The following is a 26,760-nucleotide window of genomic DNA, read 5'->3' as shown; positions in this document are numbered from 1 at the left end:
GGTCATTAACGCGGTGTGTATAAGAGGTGGAGGGGTGGCGGTCAGGCTGCTAGTCGGACTGCAACCGGTGCTGAGGTGGTCCGCTCAACTTCATCTACAGCTCAATTACACTCGTCAGGGCCCGCTGCCCTTCCGGGAGATTTACTCACTGTGGCATCGTAGCCTGTCGTCCTGGGAATCATGACGATTAAGAGCATGTGTCGTAAGTACATGAGTGATTGTGAGGGTTGTCACGCGCTGCACGGGTCATCAGTGTCACCATCTGATGGGCTGCATCGGTATTTACATTAAGGATGCTTATCCTCAAAGTCCCTGCGGGAAGTCTTGCAGCTGCTCCACGAGTGTGTAAACAGAGATGCACCACTGTTCCCCCGGGCTCACTTTGAAGTCGTTCTGCCTTCACCTTTTTGCTTCGGTACTCATCCCTAACATGTGTTTCCAAGGCTTCCCTTCAAAGGGAACTCCTCCTGGTCTGCAGCCTACCTGGCAGTTGTATTACCTGTGTCATATTGCTATGAAATCCAGGATTTACTGTAAGCTGCCAGGTCAAACAGGCTGAACCCACTGACTTGGAATGGCTGTGTTTTATTAGGGATGCTAAGCTGTAATATGATGCAACAAGTGTTTCTATTGCCAGTCGTTCCTCTCCTGGCTCTCATCCTCTGATCAGCATCTGTTTCTTGTGGTCCTTTAAAGTGTAATTGTTAAATGCTTTCAGGCAGGAGAGATGGGTCAGAGAGACTTTTAGGAGTCTGATTCAGCCTTACAAGGTTTCTTTTTTCTTCACTCAAGCCGGGCCTCTACGAGCTGGTTCCTACAGCCCAGCTATGTTTCGTCTTGAAGCAGCTCTGACATTTCCTGGAGCAGGAAAATAATCTGTCTGTTGGGGAAGGAAGACAGATTTGCGGTGCAGGTTCAGGTCCTTGAGTATGTCCCTGCAGCTTATACTCCTTTGCTCCACCCTCCTCGCAGGGCACATGCCATTGCTTCATTATTTCAGGGCCTCCATGTGACCAGCTCAGGTTTATTATCCAGCTTTCATTCTCAGAGTATTTATCTGTATTCCCTCTGTATTTTTGTCTAACGCAGGGGCTCTCAAGCCTTTTTTGAGTTCTGGACGTCAGAGTTGACTCAGTGCACCACAGACCTGAATCTTCTTGAGTTTTTGCTTAAGTGGGACCCTTCTATCTAGAGATGTTTTGGTTCAGATGCTTCTCACATGCATTTAAACAGAACAAATCTGACCCAGCATCACTGAGTTGACCCCCGGAAATTAAAGTAGCTTAAAAAAAAAAAGATCAAGTTTTTTGTTGTTGTGGTAAAAGTCTTTAATCTTCCTTCTTCGATTGTTTAAGCGCCTCGTCCCAATTTGCCAGTCGCATTTTTTCCCCGCAAAGTCACAATTTCTTGTAAAAACAGAGAAAAAAGCTCATAGGTAAATTAGAAACTGGAGGGCACTTGGAGATCGCATAGCTGCCCGTGCCAAAATGGCCCAATGTATAAAGAAATTCCATGTTTTTGCCATTTAAACGGATCTGCAGCCAAAACATCTTTTTTCCTCGGAGCGTGTTCCACCGAGTTCGTTGGAAATCAAAAAGGGACCAAAAAACAAGAACCAAAACGTCACCCGCTTGGCTGCGATCACATTTCCTCCTGGGACATGTTCTGAAAAGGAGCAAGAAATTGGTTGAAAGTTATAAGAAAATGGCTCTGAAATTTGCGCACGCACACACACACACACACACACACACACACACACGATTTCTTTTGTTTAAATGCTTGTGGAAGGTTCTGGACGCTGGATTCAGACACAGTGTATTGGACACAGGTCAGAGTTTTCCCCCCAAAAAGTGAAATTAATGTATTACTTATGCAGTGAATGGACGCCCCTGTTTATTGTTTGTACTGGAGCGTTCATGGCTTTTCCTCTTCAAACTCTAAAAGAACATCTCTTTTTATCACAAATTGACAGGGTTACAGAACCTTATCAGCATATATAGAATGAGTCTAATCCTTCCAGTGATTTCAAAAATGACGATTAAAAAAAAAGAAGAAGACCCATTTCATCTCGTTCATGATTTCATTGTACAAAAAGGACATCGAAAGGATGATCTACCCGGGACCACCTTCTTATTATACGGGTACGTAAATAAGGTGCATGCGTTCTGCTGCCGTCACCAAACGATGCTCAAGCTAAGAATGATAGAAGGATTGGAAAGAGGATTTGTGAAGACTATAACAGTGGGTCCTCCTCCCCCTCCTCTCTTCAGTTCACTGAGGATTATATCTCTGCAATTGAAACTTGGCAGGACATTCTCCGCCCCCCAAATATACCAGTTCAGATCTCACTGGCGATCCGACTTCTGCGCCTAGACTGGCTGCAGGGACGTGGAGACTAGCAAGGGGGGCAGAGGGTGCAGAAGATGAGAGGTGAAAGCCAGAGGGCAAACCAACTCTAGGTAACTTTTTTTTTTTTTTTTTTTTTTTTTTTTGCGCTTGCTGTGTGATTTTGTCCTGCTGCCGTTGAAGAATCCACCCGTTCAGCTGATGGATTATAATCATGTCTGATTGCATTTGTGTCAGGGAACCAGACTGTTTGTAAATGTGACGGTCACAGTTGTGACATAGATTTGACGTGGCTGGGCTGCTCTCCAGATGTGTTCATAAATACTATCAGTGTGCGGGGATAGTGGTGGTGGTGCTGGGCTCTCTGGAGAATGTGTAGTGTGAGGAGACAGTGGACACATTCCTACGCTTTGACCTTTTCTTCCTGTTGAAGGTGATGAGTCGGAATTTGAGGTAAATGTGATTGCTTCCAAAACAGTCCTGTGTTGACTTATGGGAGTTAGAATGGCGTGGATGATCATCTAAAGTTGGCACAGCACTGGAATGGGTTTAGGTGGAGAGTCACAAATGAGCCCAAGTAATGTGTTCTGATTGGGGGCGTCGTGATTCTACGAGTCCCTTAGGGTTTGATTTCAGTATGTTTTATTTTGTCAGCACTGAGAACTGTGCCGTTGCTGTACTATCAACTCTTGATTGACAAGACAAAGAATCATTGGTGTTCAAGTATTAGATCACAATTCACAAGTTCATTCATGCTATTGACTCATTTCATGTGCACTTGCTTCGTCTTTCTGTTGTTTTTTTTTTTTTTTTTTTTTTTTAATCTTTTGCTATCTCTCCTCTCTGGTCTCCGTTACTATGTGTATATTCCAATTCTTCTGTCTTATTAAGATTCAATTCATCTAAAGACAAAAAATTAGAAGACGACCCCGAATGTGTTAAAGTCATCACATCTGCTGAGAGGAGAGAAGCTCTGCTGCTGAAGACAGAAGCTAGAGGAGCAGCAGCCCCCCCACTGTGAAGGTTAGAGATGCACCGTCAGACGAGCGCAGGAGCGCAACGGAGTCATCATCGCGGTTCGGCTCAATATCTGCGTCTTTTCCCACTCTGACGGTGTCTCTGAATCCTTCCGAGCGTGCTCGCAAGCAGGTGTAGGTGTAGAGGAAAAAATGCCCGGCGTCGTAGTCCCTCTTATGATTTCAGTGGTTGGAATTCAACGCTCATTTTTGTTTTTGTTTTTATTCGAATCAAAACTTTGACACCACCATTATTGCTGGATGATGAGCCTTTTCCACATTTATTTGTGATTTTTTTGATTTTTTGATTTTTTTTTTAATTGAAGTTGAGAAAAAAAAAAAACTCCACTTGTGTCACTTTTACTGTACGGATTTTAGTGGTTGGTCCATCACTTTGGTCCGGACTGAAGTATTTTAAGAAGTATTGGACGGATTGGCATGAATGTGGAGTAGCTAGTCCATGTACTGTATCCGAGTAAGTCATTGCTTCCTCCGACTGGTCTAAAATAGCTCACCTTTTGGATGGAATGCATTGAATTTTGGTATGGGTGTCCTCCTTGAAAATACACATTGTGATTTAAATGATAATAACGATTTATGTAGCACTTTTCAAAACATTGCAATGTGTTTTGTCACAAGACCACACACAAACACAAAAAAAGAAAATGTTAAAAACAAAAATTGATTTTACATTTGTGCCAAGAATTGGAAATGCTGTTGCATAAAATAGTACAGATTTTTCTTAAAAGATTGTGGAACATTTAGAGCTCAAACTCAGTAAAAGCACATTTATAAAATTGTGTTTTTAACTGGGATTTCCCCCCCCCCCCCCCAAAAAAGGTAGGGAGCTCTCACAGAGAAGCCTTGGTCCTCAGTCTGGACTTTAAAACCCGCTAGCGTTGGCAGGTTCTGTCTCATGATGCCTCAAGAGGTGAAAATGATGAACTGCAGAAAGCAGGAGCAGTAGCTCTACTCCGAGCTGCCTCCAGATGTTGCGCAGTCTGAAGAAATGCAAAGCATCCCGTAGCAGTTGAGTGCATCCAGTAGGCCACACAATGTGTATCCAAAACAGTTGCTAATCTTGTGTTCATCCTGGCATTTCTCTCCTGCACAAAAATGTCACACTGTTTTCTCTATTCAGTGTCAAAGCAGATCAGTTTGTGTGCAGGTCCATACAAGACTTCCTCACAGATACCAGGTATGGCTGCTAGCCGACTCTGTCTCTTCCTAAACAGCAAGTCCGAGTCAGTTAGACCCCTCCGTGTCGAGGATGATGGATCACTTCTCTGGAGTTGTTTCCTCATGTCTCAGTCGTTCCCTGCTGTGCTGGGGTTGCCTCCAGTCATGCTTCATTACTTCCTCTAGGAACCTAAACCAAACACTCAAGAGAACATTCTTGAGTGAGTGGTAGGTTCCCCTGGTTGTCCTTAATCCCCCTTTAGGAAGAGAGTCAACCAGCTCAAATTGCAACGATGTGAACCTCAGTAGACAAAACAAATGATAGAGAAAGTCAACGAGACGGGCTGGCACAGGATTGATATGTTAAAGCCCACTGCATCCGGGCAGTGCTGTATCATGCAGTATCTTCTATGATATATTGTTAGCAGGGTTGCACAATTCTGGAATGTTTAAAGTTGAAAACCTTCCATAGGAAAACAGAGATCAACATTTTGTCTTCTCCCACGCAGATATGCATGCAGATATTGTCAAAAGGCCATTTTTGACTCCGTCTATCCCATTTGTATGCCGACTTCATGGATTCTTTCAATGCGTTGCAGAGGGCGTGGCCTCAAGAGGCGTGCAGTGTTGTGTGAGACGCTCATAACCTATGCATGTGATGTGAGAATGCATCCTGCACAGTTAAATGCAGTTAATATGAATTACCCAGGAATTTCCAGTTTATTTTTAATTACTTCCCATGCAGTCGCATCATCCTCATGGAAAGTGAGGGTAAAAGGGTAAAAAATTCCCGAGCCGAACGTCCTATGGAAATATATAGGAACCAGAAGAGCTGTGTTTTTACGACTTGGACATTATTTGCACTTTTGCAGAAGAAATTATCGATGAAGAGTATACCAAATGTGTGGTTTTTTTTTTCCTGAGGTCATTTTATAAATCCCGCATTTTTACTGGAATGTGGAATTTTGATTTGCTAATGTTACTCAGTTTTATTAGCACCTTGACTGGTGCTCTTTTTTTTCTTTTTTTTTTTTAATATTTGATGATGGTCTGGATCTTTTGCGTGATTCTGAAGACTGTTTGGTAAGGTGACCTGTGGCCTAAAAGATGATGTGTCGCAATGTTATTTTTCCATTTATATCTTTTAACAGAAAAAAAAAAAAATTCCGTGAGGTCTTGGCATACAGTTTCGAATCTATATGGCCCACCTCCAGCATGCATTCCCCCAGCAGTGCCTCTTCTCTCTCCACAGGCAGGATGACAAATCAGCCAACTAACCAGTCCAACACAAACAAGGAGAAGGAGAAAGAAGACAACCGGCGAGATGACAACACAGAGCTGGCGTACAAAGATGCTGGTCACTGCAGCCGCAACACCCACAACCTGTTGCTGGGACTCACTGTCATGGGTATGAATGAACTTCCTGTCTCCATCAGCTAGATTGTACTTGGAAAACAGCCTCGGATTTACATGTATCCAATCCCAAATTCACACATTTGTAAGGGAATGACTATTAAAGGTCAGTATTCTTGTTAAAACAATGGTAATCACGTAAAAATACACGCACCCCTGAATGGGCGGACTCCACTCCTGTTTTAAGTTTCCTTTTTTTGTTTTTTTTTTAGTCAGTCTTGCTCACAGATTGCGGAGTTCCTGCATAGCTGCAAAAAGAAGTCTCAAAATGTCTTTCATTTGTCAACCAGCTTTAAACGCCTGTTCAAGCCTGTTTACATCCCAGTGGACGGCTCTCATCAGTCTTACATGTCAAATCAAAAGCAACTGTTTTGGGGGAGAAGATAAGAAGGCCAGTAGAAGTCCACCAATGAAATCTAAACAGGATTTAGCCCCTAGAAAGTCACGCAGACACATTCTACATGTACCACATCATGTAGTGCTAGCAGACACTGTTTTTAAGAAGGACACAGAAGAAAAACTGTCCTCTCCTCAGGTGTTGTCATGGGAACGGTGTTTGGGATGTTGCTGCGTTACATGAAGGTGACAGACAGCGCAGCCCTCACTATGGTTTCCTTCCCCGGAGAAATCCTCATGAGGATGCTGAAGATGCTCATCCTGCCTCTCATCATCTCCAGCCTAATCACAGGTAGGACCACACACACACACACACACACACACACACACACACACACACACAAGCACAAGCACAAGCACAAGCACAAGTGTACAGGTATTTTATTGTTTGGAAGCTAAGAAAACTACTGGCTTCCAAATGATTTTTTGTCTACTTTAAATGCTATGACAGTCATTTAGAGATGTCTTCCATCAGCTTTTATTCAGCTACATCAACAAATCAAATTCAGATTCAGTTTTCATACTCTGAGGATCGTTCTCAGTTAGAATCACGAAACCCGACGGAATCCCCGACGGCCTCATCTGTACTTTAAGAGCACTCTGGTGCCTCGCTGTCCTTCATCGTAGACATGGTACGTTAGCACTCCTCAGAAAGATCTGGAGATGGTCCTTGAGTGCTGCTGCTCCACGGAGGATTTCATTGTGCGATCACAATGAAGACTTCTTCTTAATTCTACTTTAGTTTGGGATCAGTACCACTAGTTCAAGAAAAGCAGGTTGCCACTCTCCAGGTTGGAGGTTTGCCAGGTTATTGTTATGGTATTTAGTGGAGTATAAAGATCTGTATTTTTGTGAAGGTCAGGCACGAACAGTGCTCTGGCAGATCGTTCATTCCCTTATTTTGAAACATTTTGTATCTTTTTGCTTTTGTGCTGACCAGCGTAGAGCGCGTGGTGCACAGATGGGAGGTGGTAAGACTGTTTGGTTGAAATGTGGTCCTAGATTTTGTAGTGTAAATGGACTCATTTCCATTGATTCTCCACCTGCAGCACCAGCAGACGTTGGGGCCCTCTGTGGAGGTCTAGTAACATCTGTCTGTCTCCTTCAGGGCTGGCTGGTCTAGACGCCCGCTCCAGTGGCAGGATGGGTAGCAGAGCCATGGTGTACTACATGTCCACCACTGTGATCGCCGCCATCCTCGGGGTCATCCTTGTGTTGAGCATCCATCCAGGGAACCCAAAATTGAGGGGAGGAAGTTCAAGTTCAGGCTCAAGCGGACCCCAGAAGAACCAGGAAGTCAACAGTCTGGATGCCTTCCTGGACCTGATCAGAAACCTGTTCCCTGAGAACCTGGTTCAGGCCTGCTTCCAACAGGTAACCTGAGCATCTACACCTCATTATCACGCTCTCACACTCTTTATCTATGAGCACTAAACCAGGGGTGCAAGTAACAAATAACTTGTGGTACTGTAACGCTTTTTTCTTTTTTGGTACTTGATTTTTCTGGCTAGTTTTAAAGCAGAATATTTGTATCACTATAAACAGATAATTTTATGACAGAAGTGCATGCTTCTGAGCACATTCCCCTCCGAAGAGTTCATGTCACCAGTGTGAACGTAAGTTGCTATTGCCCTCAACGTCCTCATCGAAAAATTAGATGGTCCACTTGTCTCAAAATAAACCACACACAGTTCTAGGGGTGGCATTATGTTATGCGGCGCTCTCTGAAGGCTGAACTTGAATCGCTCGGTCTGCGTAGCTCTTTTTCAGACAAACGCTGTGGTGTCAGGCGTCTCGCCCTGACTGTCGGCTCTGAGGTAATGAAATAACGGGTATGATGCAATATTTTGCATCGTGTTTCAGCTTCTCCAACGAGCCATCATTGGTCAGCAACTGCCAGTGGGAAAGAGGGAGAGCAGAGTGCTCTCATCTCACACACACACACACACACACACACACACACAGGTTCATCGATGGAAATACTACTCTTATCAGTCCTAATGGTAAAAATTTAGTTCAACATTTTTTAATCATCATGTTTTTTTCATCAAGATACAATTTTTTTTTCGATTCATCAGTGAATTACGGTGTATAGTTTTTTCCCCTGACCCCTTCTCCATTTGCTGTTGCAGGTCTCTCGACTCTTTGCATTTCATTTTTTTATTAGTAGTAGTCATAATAGTAGTATTATGAGTGGTCAACACAGGTGCACAACTCAAATGTACAGACAAAGAGTTTTCATTCATAAGTCTTGCTCAAGTAGCAGCCTGAGAGCTTCTCCAAATGTGGCGTGTCATTTTGTCGCCGCACTTCAGAAAACCAGCAGACAGAAACCACAGTTGCTTTAAAAATCTTTCACTACCTACAACCTTGGATGTCGACATTCTCTTACACGACAGCTCACCTCCTCTCAGACTTCTCCTCGAGCAAGACGTCTCTGAAAAGATGGACACACATTCATCTCTTCGGTCCGTAGTGTTGTCGGACGCAACAGTTTGCGTGTCGTGGAAAGTCGCCTGTTGTTTTGTCATTGATGGGCTCAGACATTTTCAGCGTGGGATTTTTGTGCAGCCTTTTAGGGTTGTAGCTGTCTCCTTTAGCATCGGATCGATTCCAAACATTCTTTTCTCTATGAGACAGAAAGATGAGTTACAAATACCAGGATTACCCTTTAACGGTTAATTAAATGTATCATCTGTCAGAGGTAATAGTTGGTTGCCACTCCTCTTAAATGTGAGGGATATTAAAACAAGGAATGATAATCGTCCTAAAAGGCAGATATCTTTGAGTAACAGCTGTAAAGTAAGATTGTTATTTTCGTTTACAGTAATATTCGCAGAACTACTCTTTATCCTAGCGGAACATTCTGAAAGGATAAGACTCAATCGTGACGCATGGTTTCTTTCTTCTGTCCAAATCCTGCTTTTTTCCCTCCTTTTTCTTTCACTTATGCGTGTGTGCTTGAATGATTAGAAGTAGTTGAGTGTGTGGCGCTGGGTGAGGGTCGGCCCTTCTGCTCCTGCTAATCCCTTTACATCTGTAATGCTGCATCCTTATTTACCACAGTTCAGGCATCTGCTGGGGAACTGCTGAGCACAAGCTTAAACACTCCTGCCCTCTGTTCTCTGCCTCGGCTGGTGGTATTCTCGTTTTGTTTTTTGTTTTTTTTCTAACCATCTTTCGCTTCTCTGTCTGCCGGGATTCATCAAAGATCCTAAATGCCATAATTGCTTTTGCAGGAAAGAATCGTCCTTCGCCTTCTCAACACCTTTTTCTTTTACTTTTGTCAGTTCTATGTGAGAGGTCTTTATTCTGTGGTTGAGTGGCTGTTTCATTGGCGGTAGTCATAATTCAGATTATTGCCGTTAAGGTTTAGACTGCAAATATTTAACACAATTTCTCCCTGACTTTTATTTAACAGTGGATTTCCTCCAGTGGTTGACAAAATAGTTGAGTCAAAAGTACAGAAGTGAAAGTTGCTCAGTCAAATATTTGTTTGAATTAAAATACTAAAGTATTCAACAGCCCTTTTTTTTTTTCTTCTTTTTTTTATATGTGTTGATGCATTTGCAGTCAAATTGTCAAAAAGGATAATACCCTATCAGCACCGAGTTCAGTAAAATACACTCAAGGCTTGATTTACTTGACAAAGCAACTCACTGCTGAGAGTGAGTGCTGTGGTTGTATTTTCTCCTGTGAGGAACATAGCTTGTGCATTTAAAGAAGAAAAAAAACAACAACCCCACAATGAACGGCTGAAATCGAAGCCTGATGCTTTGATGATAATGACAAGAACGTTCAGAGAAATGTTGAAGCGCCAAAGGTAAAATATTTGTCCGAGAAATGTTGTCGAGTGAAAGAAATATGCACTCAAATGAAGGGCAAATACTCAAAAAAATGTTTCATGACTGTCCACCCACCGTGTCCTCTGACTATAAATTTAATTCAGTTGAAACTTAAAAAATGAGAGAAAATCATTTAGTTTGTAAATGAGTAAATGATATGGAAATAAAACTATTTACTACCCCGTATTGTCTCCATCGTCTCTTACACGGCCAAAAGTACATTGCCAACACTTCTTGCTATCATGCAGCAAAAGAGGGAATTTTGTCTGATGGAGCGCGAGATAAACGCAGATAAACAAAACGCTGCAGTCCGTGGAGTTTACGAGAAGATTTCTCCTTTTTTGCCGCTTGTCTTCCTCCCTCTGCAGCTGAGTGGTGCCTGTGATTCATGCACAATTTGTAAACATCACAATTTCCTTCGAAGCGTCGCCAGTTTCGATCCGTTGTAAGACCATTTATCTCTTTTGTTGACTGCCGACTGGACGGGAAACAGACAAAAGATAAAAATATGCTGGAAAGGGAGAAAGTTTGTAAATCTTTGCAAAAACAAAGCCAGGCTGAGCAGTTTGTCAAAGAAGGATCTGGTGAGGACATCACTGGAGAAAACAGAGCATCTCACATTTCCCCGCGTTGCGTTGAGCTGAGAATACATGTAAAAGTTAGGCAAGCGCATCATTGCAAATCACACGCTCGCACAAGCCAGTTAGGTAGCCGGTGTGTAGGAGGCCGACCAAACTACACACTTTCCTGTTTTGACCTCAAGTTAAATGTTCGTTTAACATAAAAATGTCAGTTCTGCAAGCTTTTACTGTGTGCATGACTTGTCTCTTTTTGAATGATTGTTATGGCAGCCAAGCATTAGTTTGCTGTAACACAGTGTTTAAAATCAGGCTTGTGTGTGAACGTCATGTTGGCCGGATGAAACGCTACAGCCCGCTTAAACTGAACGTCATTCTCTCGCCCCTTCAGGTTCAAACGGTGCTGAAAAAGCTGCCGGTTTCAATGCCGAACCAAACTGAGCCCATCTTGGTGAACAAGAAGAAGCTGGAATACAAATGGGGCATGAATGTTCTCGGTGAGCTTAGTTCTTTTCTTCTGCTTTGAGACGTATTTAGTTCAGGTTGCAGTACCGAAGGACGTTTCATCTGTGTCTTCTTCAAGGTTTGATTGGCTTCTTCATCACCTTCGGAATCTGCATGGGCAGGATGGGCGAGCGGGGGAAAGTCATGTGCGACTTCTTCAACATCCTTAACGAGATTATCATGACGATGGTTTCCATGATCATGTGGTCAGTGTCATGTTGGTTCGTGTGTGTGTGTGTGTGTGTGTGTGTGTGTGTGTGTGAGACTGTCTGTGAGCTTGTAAGCATGTGCATGTGTGTCTTGTTTTCACTAATGCGAGCCAGTGGCTTGGAGACTCTGGCGATACCACACACTGAAGTCACTAATAGTGATAGATAAGGAGATGATAGTGCACATGAGACATGTTGTGGGAGCAAACAACAGGAATGGACAGGGAGGGAGAGGGTGAAAGTGTGTTTGTGAAGGACACGGACAGATGTAATGAGGGTTTCCCTCGGACATGCTGGACTCTGTGGTATGCTGGGGAGTAGCAGGAGCCCTGAACAATGTTGGGTCTCCCAAGGGAGTCAGGATGGATGATTTCCAAAATGTAATGGATCCAGCGACGGCAGAGGAGCCACTTGGCAGCCGGGCAGAAAGCAGATGCAAGAGGGATGTGGAAAGAGCGTAGCGAGCGCCTTGAGGCTTCGCAGGACCCCAGCTAATTATGTAGAGAAAGAGAGTGAAGAGGCATTCAGAGCAGAGAAGAGAAGGGTAGGCGGTTAAGAAAAAAACAGCAGGATGTTTGTCTTCTAGCTCTCCTAGGCCATCTACATATGCAGCTGGACACCAAAGGAATTGTTCGCATCACTCATGCTGTATAAACAGATTACTCATGAGCCTGTAGAGCTGGCCAAACACAGAGTCCAGTGTATACAAAATCAAGTATAATGCAAGGAACACATCCATCAAATCATATACCCGACATTCTCCACCAAACAACTGTCACTAAATGCAAGCCTCAGGGTTCAGCGTGCAGCTGACCCGGGAGAGCTGGCTGCCACCGCCGGGATGGGACCTGCTTTGACTTGGACCAGGAAGCGTGTACAACGGAACTCCGCTCAAAGTCATGTGTCTCACAGTGGTGTGTATTCATGAAAGTGAACAACTGCACTCCAGCGCTGGAAACCGGAGATCCAAGAATGTGTCATGTCACGGTAAAGAGTGATTGGGTGTGGTCAGAGACTTTCATCAGGATTCCATCCAACGGCAAATTTTAACTTTTTTTTTTTTTAAAGAAAATTGACAAAAGAAAATGCGATGCATGTTTTCATCTTTGACTGTTGTGTGAATATTCAGGGCAGTCAGTTCATGGAGATGTGTCTCTGTTCCCCCTGTATATCAGATTTTCCGATTTTATGATGTGAGTTAAAAGTTCGCTACTGTTTGGAAGAGTTTCCATCTGCTGTAAAGGCCAGACATGCAAGTTTATTTATGTAACACCATTCTGACACAAGCTAATTCAGAGTGCGTAGTGCAGGGGCGTAGAAATATGTTAAACATAAGACATTAAGAAGACAGTTGCATTGCACTTATTACATTTTAATGGAAAAGTAAATAATCAGCACATTAATTATTTTTTTCAAAATAAAATGTACACCCAAATGAAGCATTAAATACTGTGACTTTTCTAAAATTCTTCCAACTCCAGTGATACAAATTCACATTAAACTCTGTCGATGGAAATACAGCTATTGAGATGTGACCTGATATTTTACACCTGGCGGTCGATATGTGAGTGGAGGTGGTGTGGCTGTCCGTACTCAGTTAAATGAGTTATGAGAATTCCTCAACAGGTGAAGCAGAGGCAGTACACGCACGGCGCCCTTGTCAGGTTAAGTTTCACCAGAAATGAGGAATTCTTCAGTTTTTAAGCACTGATATATTTTTTTAGATTAAGAAAAAGTCTCATGACATATGTGTGTTGAAATACACTAAATCTAATCAAAGGCAACTTAAGTGCATTTATGTAACGCTATGAAGGCATCACGTCGCAGTTCTCATTGTAAACGTAGCTCAGTGGTCATTGTAAAGTGGCAAGTAAACCTAGATAAAAAAACAACAACAACTAATGCAGTCTTACACGCGAACCCCGCAATAAATCCTTTTTTCATGAGGATTGTAAGGTTCAGTTGTTGTTCCTGACTATTCTGTGCATCCCATTTATCTGATATTGGGTTGATAGAACATTAGGAACGCCCCTCAGTAAAACCCATGGAATAAATCCACACCTTTCTCACATACATTCAATATAAAGTCAGCACGATAAACCTCGTGAAAGATTCAGTGCAGGGATGGTGGTACTGCAGGGTGAGCCTCATAAACCGGCAGGTAAGGACCTGGAGGAGAAGGATGTTCTGTGACGTGCAGTAGTGAATATGAAAGGCTGAAAACAAAAGCGCTCCCTCCCATCTCAGGCCTAACGTCTAACGCCTAATGTCTTCCCAGGTACTCTCCTGTCGGCATTGCCTCTCTGATTGCAGGGAAGATCGCAGCCATCGGAGACTTGGAGGTGGTGGCCAGGCAGCTGGGCATGTACATGGTCACTGTCATTGTCGGGCTGGTGATCCACGGCGGCTTCATCCTACCTGCCATATTCTTCGGCATCACCAGGAAAAGCCCTTTTACTTTCTACTCCGGAATCTTCCAGGCGTGGATCACAGCTTTGGGCACCGCTAGCAGGTCAGACGTCATACAGGGAAATGATGGCCACGCGTTAACACGTCTTTCTTAAACATCATTTCCTCAGCAGCTGCTGTAGTTGCTACAATTGATGAACGCAGCCTGCAACTATTTGGGTTAAATCAGGCCAAAGGCAGAACTCTGTATTCAGGGAAGTGAATTAACGAATCAGGCCAGTAGGGCCAAGTGTGTGTAAGCAGAGGCTATCATAGTCCTTATCAGACAGAGCCTGTGTTGTAAATGTCTAAGCCTCCGGATTAGACGTCACCATTCAAACTGGCCCCGTTGTATCCTGCCTGGCTCTGCTTAGGGAAACCAACTGTTATTTTGGCACATTACTCTGGCGTTGGTGAATATGGGTAATCCTATCAACGTTTTCTCTAATTATATTATGACCCGAGCTTAGCGGGGCCGGGAATCAAATTCCTTTAATTCACATGTCGGTGGATTGCAACAGTGGCCGACACCAGCTGTTAGGAAGAGCCTCTCGGCCGACTCACATTTCAACCTTTTGGGGGGGGGGGGGGGGGGGGTTCTTCCCCCATTTTGCCCTCCCCATCCACCTCTGCACCTCCATGTCTCACCCCCCGTCTGTCCATTTTATAACCTTTAAGTGATATCTTCATCTTTTAACTGAGCCATCTTCTCCTCTCAGTGCAGGGACGTTGCCAGTCACCTTCCGCTGTCTAGAGGAGAACCTGAAGATCGACAAGCGTGTAACCCGTTTTGTGCTGCCCATCGGCGCCACCATTAATATGGATGGCACAGCCCTTTACGAGGCAGTGGCAGCCATTTTTATCGCCCAGATGAATGACATCACCCTGGATGGCGGGCAGATCATCACTGTCAGGTGAGGGGACTCAAGCAACTTTTTCTGCCGAAAGTTCGTGAGAGTCTAGAGTCATGATTGACTTGTCCTGCAACTAAAAGCTGTAGGTCAGTGTGCCTGATGTCATCTTCAGCATCAGCAGCTCTTAAGGTCATTGTGTCGGTCCATCAGTCAAAAGCTTTCTTCTAGTTCTGCTCCTGGTATTCCGATGTATCCGAACTGAATCAATCAAAAATGATCAGCACAAAAAGACCCACCGCCACACACCCCCCATAATTCCTGGATCTTTAGAAAGTTTTAGTTCCTGAGGTTGATCAGGCACAAAGTAATCTCCCTGGAAACTCTAGCTACAATGAGGAAACACTAGAGGCAGGAAAAAAAAAAAGAAGCAAAATATTTAAAGCGAGGATAAGAAAATAAATTTGATAGAGAAGGCATTATCAGGAAAGGAAGGGTAAGGTAAAAATAATTAGGCATGGAATGAAAGCAGGTAAAAATATATAATCCAACACAGAAATAAATTGCATCCAACTAAAAGCAGGTTAAAAAGGTGAAGTATTCAAAGTTGCTGATAGACTTGAGGACAGGGAAACTCCAGGAAATTGTATTATCCATCCATCCATCCATTGTCGTCCGCTTATTCCTACATTAAGGGTCGCGGGGGGGCTGGAGCCTATCCCAGCGTCAACGGGCGAGAGGCGGGGTTCACCCTGGACAGGTTGCCAGTGAAATTGTATTATTCTGCAATAAAATAAATAAAAAATAACCAAATATAAAGCACATGATCGGCTCCCTTTTAAGCCCTCAACAACAAGCGACTCACGTTGAGTCGAGTTGCTTCATACGAGCGCGTCAGTCCACCATCGTACCCACTACTTCATCTCAGCAGCGGCGTTTTATTTTACACCATCCAGCCTGAGTGGAAAAATAATGTCTTTCCACAGAGGGGAAGATGGAAGAGAAATAAAAGTTTGAAGGGTCTGAGTCCACGTAGCGTCTGTTATGAGAAGCCTGGATACTGCAGTCAAAACAACAGCCACCCAGTTGTTGTCATTGAAAAATTTGGCGAACGGCATTTTGATGCTTCATGTCTCCGTGTCCAGTACAGACATTACTTGCAGCCTAAGATATAATTTGAGTGGTGCAGGAGCCATTATCAGTTAGCTGTTCCTGAGGTTGCAGCAAACGTTTATGTCCTATCGGAAACTTGGAGCAGACGCTGTCGGTTATAAACGGGGGTTATAAACGACACTAAGCATATTGAAGTTGTTTATTTTTATTCTTGAAACAATGGCTGTTTACCACCAAAATTCCAAACTCTAATTTCCAAAATACTGTATCTGTGCAGAAAGTGCTGTAAAATAAGATCCAGATGCACCCAAACGCCACACTGCTGCTGACAGCGGCATGATGATTTGTGCTGCAGTTTGTCAAAAGCGATTGAGATGTATTGCAGAGCTCCGGGATCAAACAGCATCGCTCAGTAAATATCAGTTTAGGAAGTGTCCCAAATGGCCTGCAGTTCTATCTGGGAGCAACATGAACAAATGGCAGACATGTCATGACAAGAAGCATTCTTCTAAGAACTTAAGATTGTAGTCAGAGAACCACCAGCGGAAGTTGAGAAACATTTTAAGATTTTGTTGTTGTTTTTTTCGTGTACAGAAGAGCTGTGAGACCGTTTTGCGTCTCTTTTAAGTTGCACCACATGTGGTAGAATGAACGCACCATGAATGTGTATGCGACTGTATCTCCGGCACACCCTGGACGGGGTTCAGATCTCCTCCACCCAGGTTGGCAGAGACAAAGATACCGCGGTAAAAATTTGTACTCCTGTAGGTAGAAATAGTGCACAAAAACAGCTCAAAGGTAGTAGTTTTAGTAGTAGTTTGATTATTTCTCCAGAACTGACAGGTTTGATCTGCCAGTGTTGGTGTACGGCTTGGGGGGGTCCAGCGGTGATGCTGCGCCGCAAATTTGTTCCACCTTTAACCTCAGCACTTCAGTAAGAATTCATAATGACATATTTTTACACAGCACTTTTCATACAAAAGCACAGCTGACAGTGATATAAACGATACATGATATACATGTTGTAAAATACTAATATCGTGTTAAAACAGATCAGAAAAAGAGAATAACAGATCTGAATCCATATCATCGTATAGGTAAGTAAATAAGTAAGTAAAAGTACAATTTAATCAAACAAGGCAACAAGCAGGTAAATGCTACTGTGGAGTGATGAGCTTTAAGGTTTGTTTTGGAGACCTCTAGTGAGCTGGTTTCTCTCATATCTGCCTGTGTTCTGCACCACAGCTTTGGGGTGTAATTGACCAAAGCTGTGTCACCGATAGCCTCTTGCTTTATCGAGACCGCGGCTGCAGTCCCCTGAGATTAGGGGGGAATTAGCGCCGATGCGGGTTAAAGCCCTTTTTATATGGTCAAGATATCCCATGCAGCATCATTATAAACTGCTAATTATTTCTACTAACTGGAGTGTAGCAAAAAAAAAAAAGGAAAAAAAAGTGGAATCTGTATAATCTATCAATATATGTAAGACTATGATGCCGGTAGTTTATTGCCCCCCCCCCCCGTCGGAACCCTGCAATTTTCCAGTTAGTGTTTTAATCTCTGACTAAGAGAGGAGTTCTCTTCATCTCTGCACTAAAACAGTGGACTACACAGGAAGTTGTGCCGTGGCACCGCTGAAAAAATGCTGTTTCAGATCGATGACGAAGAATTTAATGGTGTCAGCATCAGTCAGACGGAGCGAGCAGCGTTTCAGTTGTAGCAGTTCAGTGGCTCAGAGGGCAGCTATTAAAGGAGATGGTAAAACTAAGTTCAGTGGCTTCCCTCTATGGATGTATTCATTGATGCTTTGTAAACTCATCGCTGGTGACATCGTATCACACCCGTCCGGGATCGGTGGGCTATGCGGTTCACGCGAGAAGGGGGAAGCAAAACCATCCGTCAGAAGTGTTAAAGAAAAGGCTTGCGAAGAAGCTCTCGGTTACGCTTGGAATCTCGAGTGAAACTTGTTCACGCTGCGTGACACCAAAACACCTGAGCCAGAAACAAAAGCGACAGCGACACCGAGGGTGTAACAAAATCTCCCCAAGAGCTCAGTTGAAAAGTACGACAACAACTTTACTTCCACAGATACCTGCATCTTTGAAATGCAGACAGGTGTAATTTATTGTGACATGAAAGTAACACCATATTAAAGCAGTGAGCGATAACGGTGTCATTACAAACTTGTACAAACTTGTGCTTTAATGGGCCGATTGGTCTTGTTGGTGGCTGTTTTCCTGTTTAAGCATGTTGAGTCAGCAGCAACGCTGGTGAGACACTGAGTTGTTGTTGTTTTTTTTTTTTTGGCGGGTAGGTGGTGAATTTCCACCTGACGGTTTGGTGTGTCTCACTTTTCTTCTTCCACATTCAACCTCCAGACAACACCAGCCATCTCAACTCTTAATTCGTATTCCAAATGTGTCTTAAACTAAATACGCTTGACATTTGCAGCCTGTGGGTTTTTTTTCCTGTTTTCCACTGTGATGTGATAAACCCATTTCCTCAAACAAACACAGTGCACGCGCACCGTCCGAAGAGAGATGGCGTGGAAAGCCAGACAATGGAGTGTACGTCAACTGTCCAACCAGAAACAAAACCAGTGCAAACAATCACCAAAGAATGTGCAGTCCGTGGATAATTGCACACAGACCCTAAATTTACATGACAGGGACCATGACACTGTTGCACACTTGCAGATGAGGGCGGTTAAACTGCTTTACTCATAGAGCCGTTTGTGTCAGCATGTGAGTAATGATCTCTCTGCGGGCCTCTTTACCTCTCCACTGTTAATAATAGAATGTTTACCACGGGCTTTTTGTTTTGTTTTGTTTTGTTTTTTTAATCACACAGAAATTGTACCCTTTTAAAGGAATCCAGCAACTTTCTTGGGAAGTTTGCCTATTTGCCTCCCGCCCCCAGAGTCAAGGGATAAGAGGAAAGGGGGGTGGGACAAAAGAGAATGTGGCTGTCCGCTAGGTAGCTTAGCCGGATGAATGGTAGTGAATGGGAAGTCATCAAACAGATAAGGTTCTGGATCTTGGATCCTGGGTTAGTTGTAGAAGCCGGTCTACTTACCATCGACAAATGATTTGTTGGCAGAGGTTGCAGTGGTGCTTAGGTGCTGCGTCGAATCCCAGCACTCAGCAGATGCGTCAGGAAAGTAGTTCCAGATGTGTTTCTGATTCTAAATTGAAATCTTTTGTCATATTAATTAACTTCATAACAAATGTTATGTTGACCCTAGGTATACAAATGCGGTTAGAGAAAAGAGGGTTTGATAGCCTTTAAATGAGGTGTGCTGAAACTTCCCATCCACTACTGTTCATTGTGCTAAGCTAACTAGCGGACAGCTGGTCACTGAGGGTCTCCGCTTCCTAATGCACTGGACAAAAGGACTGGCTAAAAGTGAATTTCCATTTTTCAGACTTATAACGTTTTTGTTGCCTTCTTTTTCCTCTCAGTATGACCGCCACCCTGGCCAGTGTCGGCGCTGCCAGTATTCCCAGTGCTGGACTGGTGACCATGCTGCTGATCCTGACGGCGGTCGGCCTGCCCACCCAGGACATCAGTCTGCTCATCGCTGTCGACTGGCTGCTGTGAGTCAGGTGTCTGATGAGCGGGGACATGTTAGGGGGGGACTAGCAGGAAATCCCTGTGGATGGTGTCTGTCACATTTATGGGAGGGGCTGTAGACGTTGGTGCTGCTCTGCTGTTTGTGGCTCTAGTTCACTCGATGACACTGAAAATGTTTGTCCACTCAGTGACAGAATGCGTACCTCCATCAATGTGGTGGGCGACTCGTTCGGCGCCGGGATCGTGGACCACTTGTCGAAGGCCGAACTCTCTGAACTCGACGCAGCGGATTTGCAAATGCTCTCAACAGAGGAGGAGCTGGATTTCATCCCTCCACCTCCAATCCTCACAGAGCTGGATGTAGCCGACCCTCTCAAACCTCCCGAGCTGCCGCCTCGCTCCCCTCGCCCTCCCAAACAAAACCACCATGTTCTCACCCAGTCCCACTCCATCACTTACTCGCCGTCCCGTTCTGTCCGATCTCCTTCACCCCGCTCCATCCGTTCTCCTTCTCCGCGCTCCGTTTGCTCCCACTCCCACTCCCCCAGGCCTTTCCGTACTCATTCACCACGCCTCCTCCGCAGGACGGAGCCGGGCTACTGCGCCCTGCCCAGCCACGAAAACCAGGTAAGAACCCAACGTTCTCCTTTCTTGTTTTAAAATACTTCTCCATTCCCCTCCAATTGTTTTGAAGGTGTACACTGTATTTTTTGGAGGTTTTCTTCATTTCGAAAATAAGTAGACGCCTAATTCCATCGTGCACCTTAATGTTATCTGATATTTCCGTACTGATACAGTGTTTGGTGATAGTAAAAAGAAATCATAGCAATTCTATTTAGAAGATATCAGCTCCTGTCTAGGGGATGTATTACATTTTACACGCATTGCTGTTTTAAAAAAATGATGTTTTTCCTGTCATGACATGAATCCACCAGTGAATCCCAGCCAACTGTGATAAATTAAGTAAAGGAAGAAAAATTAGATTCATGTTGAAGGATAATTTTAACACTGGGCATTGCTTTCTCATCTTCTGGGTCCAAATAGTTAATAGGGGCAAATATTATTGGCACCAGTGTCAAGCAACAACATCCAATCCGAACTCCATTTAAAAAACAAGCATTTTTAAACATTACTCGCGTGTCAGATGTGGGAGTACATGCCAAAGCTTCACTTGGTACTTTTTCCAAATCAGCATGGTGATTGAATTACTTCTGCTGTAGTTTGGTCTGTTTCTTGTGTTTAAATCACAGTAAAGTATAAATTGGAAGCAGATGGAGTCCTTGAAGACGGGTTTTAAACTCCCAGGACTGTGTTGGTCTCACGCTGAATTGCTTTTCACATTATTTTCACCATTGTAACTGCATCCAGATAATGCTTCAAACCTCATTCTCTTTGCTGAGTTTTTCTGACTTGGCTTCCACTGATTCCGGGGAACAGTGTGGTTATTTTGGCTGTAAGTGATTATGTTGAGAATTGGTTAAAAAGAAAGAAAGAAACGATGTATCTTGGAGCTGCATTGGACCTAAAATGGTGGATGAGAGGTTGGTGACTGCTGATTTAGACCCAGAAATATGGGATATCAGAGCCCAGGTTCAGAAATACTGCAATTATCCTTTAAACTGCGCAGGCTGCTCTGAGCAGATTAGCATTAAGTGTTAGCATAGAGCATCCGAGGCAGTCATCAGGTGTAGTTGGCTGATTTTACCTCTTTACCCACCTTAATTTCTCAGCTTTTACATGTGACATGTTCCACTTGATCTCATTTGAGCATCTTCACGCCGTCAGGTCCCCTCGATGCCTCGCTGCTACCGAGAGAAAGACCGGGAAAGGGAGCGGCTGAGGCGAGAGAGCGAAACAGAAGAGGAGGAGGACAGAGACAGGGTTATGTGTGATATAAGCGATGGAGAGGAGAGCGATGACACTGCCTATGATCGGAGGCACGCCATCCCACCGTGTGACCTGCCATGATGGAAAACAAGTTTTCTCATGAATTTGTTTCCAACAGCTCTCTCACTTTAGCTTATCAATATTCCAGTGGAGGTCCACCGTAGGTTTTCCGACTGGTTTAATCGCTACTTATTACTTTGACATGACACGACTGTTCATAAGCAAGTTAGCTGACTTTGAGTGTAATATTTATAATTGATCGGAATTTTCCTTGACGGATCAAAACAAACAAGGGTTTTGCGTGTTGCTAACTGAAATTTACCGTAAATGAGAAGTTCTAAATTTATTCTCCGTCTCGATTTATTTTCTTTTTACAACCCAAAAATGCTCCCATTTGCCTCAACCTCCCAAATTTGCCTGAAACCAGAGAACAATGAATCTGCTGTAAGTGAGAAACATATGTTGGTGTGTTTACCAGCCTTTTGACGCACAGCGACGAGGTGTTTATTGCGACTTTTATTTTCCATTTCCACTTCCTTCCTTTGATTCCATGGAAGTGCATAAAAACTGAAATTACGAGACCTCCGGAACACCAAGAGGTAATTCAACAGGCAAATACTATTTTTTTATAAAATTCTGTACCGTTTCTTCTTATCCCCTCAATGCTCAGCTTGCACATCACCTGTTCCCCCTCCCCGACAGCAGCCACCATTGATGTTAATATTGTTATTAATGCAATTTATCTATGGTTTATATGTTCTTGTTGTGGTCTGGTGTCTGAAATGATGAGTATCATGCATCTCTGCTCAAATGCACAAGGTGACGTTTTAATTTTGTTGTATCTTAAAATTGCTTGTTTTTGTTTTTTTTGCCATTTAGAGTTTTTGGTGTTATGAATTATTGTAATATAACATCATCTGTCTAACATGTCCCTCTCAATTGTATTGTATTTCAAATTTAAGGTCATCAACTGCCTCCCTGGATCCTCAAGTCTTAACTCAGATTTACAGGTCTTGTGTATATTGGATGTAATAAAATTGTGGAGATTTATTTAAAATAACAGCCTTTCCTTTTTTTGTTTCCTCCGCTGTTTTAGTAACTTGTACAATCTGTGGAGGGATTTGCAGCTGAAAGGGGTCACACGTCAGTGTTTGGTTGCTAAAGACGCAGTAAAAATCCCGCAGACAAAGAAATTACTGGATGAAAATGTTGCAACAGACACACAAACCAAATGCACGCATGACACACTGGGCTGCAGTTACCCATTGATGAGACAAAGATACACAGATATCAACACGCTTAATCCTCTCAAAGAAGAGTGAGAGATGGGTGAGGCAGAAGAGAGCGGGATGGGAGAGGAATGGGAGGGCGGCAGATGGCCAGAAAGACGTCAATCCTTTTCATTCTTCCCAGACAGCATAAGGGCACTGTGGGTAATTGCAAGCTGCACTGACGTTAGTTCTGGTTCCCTGCACGTCACAGAGGAAAGCCAAGTGAGGTAGAGTGATAAAGGTGAAATGCATCGGGTCAGTCGAAATCTGACAATCCGACGATGCGTTTAGTTTTTTTTTTTTAAATGCGAAGTTTTAATTTGTGCCATATGACTCCAAGTTATTCCAATGGTGCCAGTGGAATGAAGCACTAATCTGTCGTGTAGCATGAGAAAGCTGTTTGTCCAACACATGACAAGGGGATATCGCACCATCTGAGGCGTCAGGGGGGTCATGGATTTAATCACTGCTGCCATCATCATCATCTAGAGTCTGTGTGTGTGTGTGTGGGCAGTTGGAGGATATAAAGAGCACCATCAGTGACAACAGCAACCTCTGCTGCAACAGGCGACAACTACAGGACGCCGGTGCTTCTTCTAGATATTTGGGTGGCAACGGCACCTGCTAACCCCGGATGGCTGCGCCACAACGCAGATGCGACATGGTTTCCCATCTCTCACCTCTCACCTCTGAGCATTGAGGAATCGGTGTGTTTTGTCAGTCCAGTGTTGTTGACTTGCTGATTTTGGTCATTCCTCTTTCATTATTGTGCTCCTACCAGGGATAAGAAAGCTACTTAAGCCCCTTTTGCACCAGTGAATAAACCTTATAACACCCTCCAATGGGAAAGAGTTTAATTAGAGTATGTGTGGGTCAGTTGATTGACTGGGGAAAATCTACATTGGTTAATCTTCATATACCTGAAGCAAAATTATACAGTTTCAATTTAATGGCACAAGAACTTGTGATGAGTAGAATTCCTCCTCCCAGCTCTGCACGTCTGTGTCTGCACTATGTAATTTGAGCATGAAACTTATAGTGCTGCTTTCAGGTACCAGAAGCTAGCTCGTACTTCTCAGAATAGAAATCATGACATGGTCACGAAGAAGAGGATGTTAATGACGGAAGCTCAGAGGAGAAAAACGACCTGCTGCCAGTCCCTCAGTCAGTGTAATGCTAGAGCTGCTAGCAGCTGTATTTCAGCACCGCTGCTGTGGATCCAGATGGACGTTATAATAGTGACAGCACCCAGAATCCTGTTTCCATTCCTTCAGTCCCTATCTTGTTATAAAAATAACGTTTGCTTCATTTCACTTCTGGTTTGAATACAGTTGAATTTGCAAATTCATATCAACTGATTGAAAATAGCCAGCAGCAGCCTGGAGTTCAGCTCTGCTCTGCAGAACTGCAAAAATGCTGCTTTTAAATAAATGCTTAATGTTCTCAACCAAGCAGCTTGACATTCATTTTTGTTCAATATATTGTGGTAAATTTTGACATGAACTTTTATTCTTATTTTCCTTTTGTACCCAGGAGGTTGAAAGGATGTGTGTCAAAGGCATGACATGTCCCAGATGTATTTTGGTAAAAGAATATGAGGAAAGTTAACTGCAACAATAAGTGCGTCTGAAGTAGCTTCATAATTTGGTCACGTGATGTTCTAACAAACTCAGAAATGTATTTTTAACCTTAAACACATGCTACCAGCTCGGTTTATAAAGAGTAAACTCAGTAGATTTCGTGTGTTTTTATAAATCCCGGCTGAGTATTAATTCTCTCTCCTTGTTCCAGAAACAAATAATGTGGATTCTTGGAATGTAAATAACAAAATGTGAGTCATCGGGATCATATGGCAGTAATGAAAACCATCACTTCAAGAGGACAGATGATGACTTTGTATTCCCTGAAGTCTTTTATGTCATATTAATGTAAATCCAAACCGTTAGCAGCGGATTGCGGTGTTTTAAAACACAGTGCGACATCTAGAGGCTGGATGGCTCATCACATGAGTGCAGTTTAACAACTCAGTCTCTTCTGACCCCTCATATAAGTTCCTCATCATGTTGTGACCATGAAAATGAACATCAAAATATGTTTAACTCCTCCAGAAATACTAAAACACACACACACACACACACGCACGCACGCTGTGATGCTTTGGAAAAGTTGTTTAGATTTGTGCGTGCTTCATCGCCCTCTCCCCGAGCCACTGCTTCGGGAGTCATGTGGAAGGAATTCGGAAATCTTTGACACGAGTGACGAAAACGTGTCTTTAAGTATGACTTCCAACATATACACGGCCCTGTCTGTCACCAGATTCTTTGGAGGAAACACTGTCAAAAAAAAACTTACAACACCACAATGACCCAAATTCTTCTACTGTTTTAAAAGTAACAGTACAAACAGATGACATACTGTATTCTTGTCGATTACAATAAATTCTCAAAGCAGGAATCTAGAGATCCTTATTGGATTTTTTTCCGCCGTTCTGACAGGAAGATAATTCACATCTGATTTTGGCCATTTTGATTTATCCATTCAAAAGCAAGTTTATCCGTCATACTCCCGTCACTGTAAAAGTCTCCGAAAAACACACGTAATCATTGCAGGTTTTCAATGTTTTTCTTCATGTCCGACAACCCATTGATCATTTTTGCCCCGTTGTTTCCTCGTCATCTGAAACACCTCGAGCAAAACACAGCGAGTTCTTTTGCTCTTCAGACCGATACCGGACCAATACTGAACCGGCGCTGATATGGTTGAATAATGCCAAATATGTTCTGATGATGTGCCGATGTTATCTTGCATCCCTACAGATATATTTAAAAAACAAAAAAAAACAAATAAAAAAACAGTCCTGCAGCAAAACCCGCTTCTTTGCTGTTCGTTGTCATTTTCAATAAGTGACCACACAGCTTTCACCGCATGCTGCTGACCATAGCGAACCTGTTGCTGCAGGAACCAGTGGTGAAGCCTGACAGTTTGGAACAAGCAGGGTAAATAATACAGTTAACACAAGTATAATCACAGTATAAGACAACGCGTGACGTGATACCCGTACATGTTACAGTGTAAAAATACAAGCATGTCATACAGATGTTCCTATTCTGGCAAATCCAGTGAAGGAAAGACCTGAAACGGCAGGGAACTATTTCTTCCTTGATTGTTGGATTGAGTTAGGGCTATTTGTATCAATAGTATTGCAAAATATCTAGTGTTTCACCTGGTTTGAAACTACTGCGCCTGCAGAGGGAGCACCTTAAGTTAGATACTTTGCCCCAGCGCTCTGGGACGTACCTTTGGATGTTTCGTCGCGTGAGATTTGATATGAAAGGCTCTGCTCTTTAAGGGATCTGGGCTGGAATGAGGATGTTGCTGAGTGAAATTATGTCCTGGATACACCAGGCCGACCGCCAGCCATCGGTCAAAGGCAAGCCGTCAGCAAGTATCTCATGTGTCGGCACGAGTTGGCGTGGTTGGCAGCTTTTCTGAAGAAATGAGTCTGCTGGATTCGGGACTGAGGGTCGGGTGTCACGATTGGCCGGTCAACTTTAGTGAATCCGTGCGGCAAATGATGTTCATTAAAAGTAGGCACACTAAACTTTCCTTGAATTCTTTTTCACATAATCCCATCATCCAACAAATCGTGTCAAACAAATGTCTGGACAACGCCGGATACTTGGCGCTTTTACCTCACATATTCTCCTCCAACGTGCTGTCCAACTCCAGTAATTCCAGTGGAATTACTTTCACAGTTACTGGTCACAGCATTCTAGCTCAATATCTGTTTCTCATTTTGACACAAAGCAGTGGTTGCAGGTTCAATTAACCCCAAATATGATTTTTTTTTTTTTTTTATTGTTGAAGACGATTCTGTGAGAGAAAAAAAAGTCAAATAGGGTCACGTTCTATCAAACAACCCTCAGGCTTTGTCAAAGATGAAGAACAGATGCTTTTATTTGTGAGTTGGATGTAATCATGCAAATTTGCTAATAGTGTGATCACATGAGTCACAGCTGGGCTCCTGCTTTACACTTAGTTATTTTCTTTCCCTTTTCTTATATTGACATCAACTTTCCGCCTCGCCTCTCTTCTTTTGCTGATGCGTTTGAGTGTCCGTCCTGCCGTCGG

The 26,760-nt window shown here is 43.4% G+C and overlaps 1 protein-coding gene across 5 annotated transcripts in view; it reads left to right on the top strand.

Annotated features, from left to right (window-relative positions):
• Positions 1-22,397, top strand: part of slc1a9 (solute carrier family 1 member 9) — a 35,956-nt gene extending 13,559 nt beyond the window's left edge. For 2 of the 5 annotated variants that reach the window (XM_086186364.1, XM_086186363.1), the window contains 10 exons: positions 5,794-5,949; positions 6,490-6,642; positions 7,459-7,724; positions 11,165-11,270; positions 11,357-11,483; positions 13,765-13,998; positions 14,654-14,848; positions 19,360-19,494; positions 19,660-20,098; positions 21,257-22,397. In XM_086186364.1, coding sequence (XP_086042490.1) covers positions 5,799-5,949; positions 6,490-6,642; positions 7,459-7,724; positions 11,165-11,270; positions 11,357-11,483; positions 13,765-13,998; positions 14,654-14,848; positions 19,360-19,494; positions 19,660-20,098; positions 21,257-21,439 — 1,989 coding nt within the window. In that variant the 5' untranslated portion in view covers positions 5,794-5,798 and the 3' untranslated portion in view covers positions 21,440-22,397. Of the gene's footprint in view, positions 1-2,306; positions 2,460-2,660; positions 2,800-3,348; positions 3,370-5,793; positions 5,950-6,489; positions 6,643-7,458; positions 7,725-11,164; positions 11,271-11,356; positions 11,484-13,764; positions 13,999-14,653; positions 14,849-19,359; positions 19,495-19,659; positions 20,099-21,256 lie in introns of those variants that run through there. The other 3 variants (XM_086186366.1, XM_086186367.1, XM_086186368.1) reach the window with 3 other exon arrangements.
• The last annotated feature ends 4,363 nt before the right edge of the window (positions 22,398-26,760 follow it).

The sequence above is a fragment of the Aulostomus chinensis genome, chromosome 18 (assembly GCF_037954235.1).
Source record: "Aulostomus chinensis isolate RoL2024-O1b breed Wild chromosome 18, RoL_Achi_v1.0, whole genome shotgun sequence".
Classification (NCBI taxonomy): Eukaryota; Metazoa; Chordata; class Actinopteri; order Syngnathiformes; family Aulostomidae; genus Aulostomus; species Aulostomus chinensis.
Note: the sequence above shows the minus strand (reverse complement) of the source record. Positions and strands in the feature narration are given on the sequence as shown.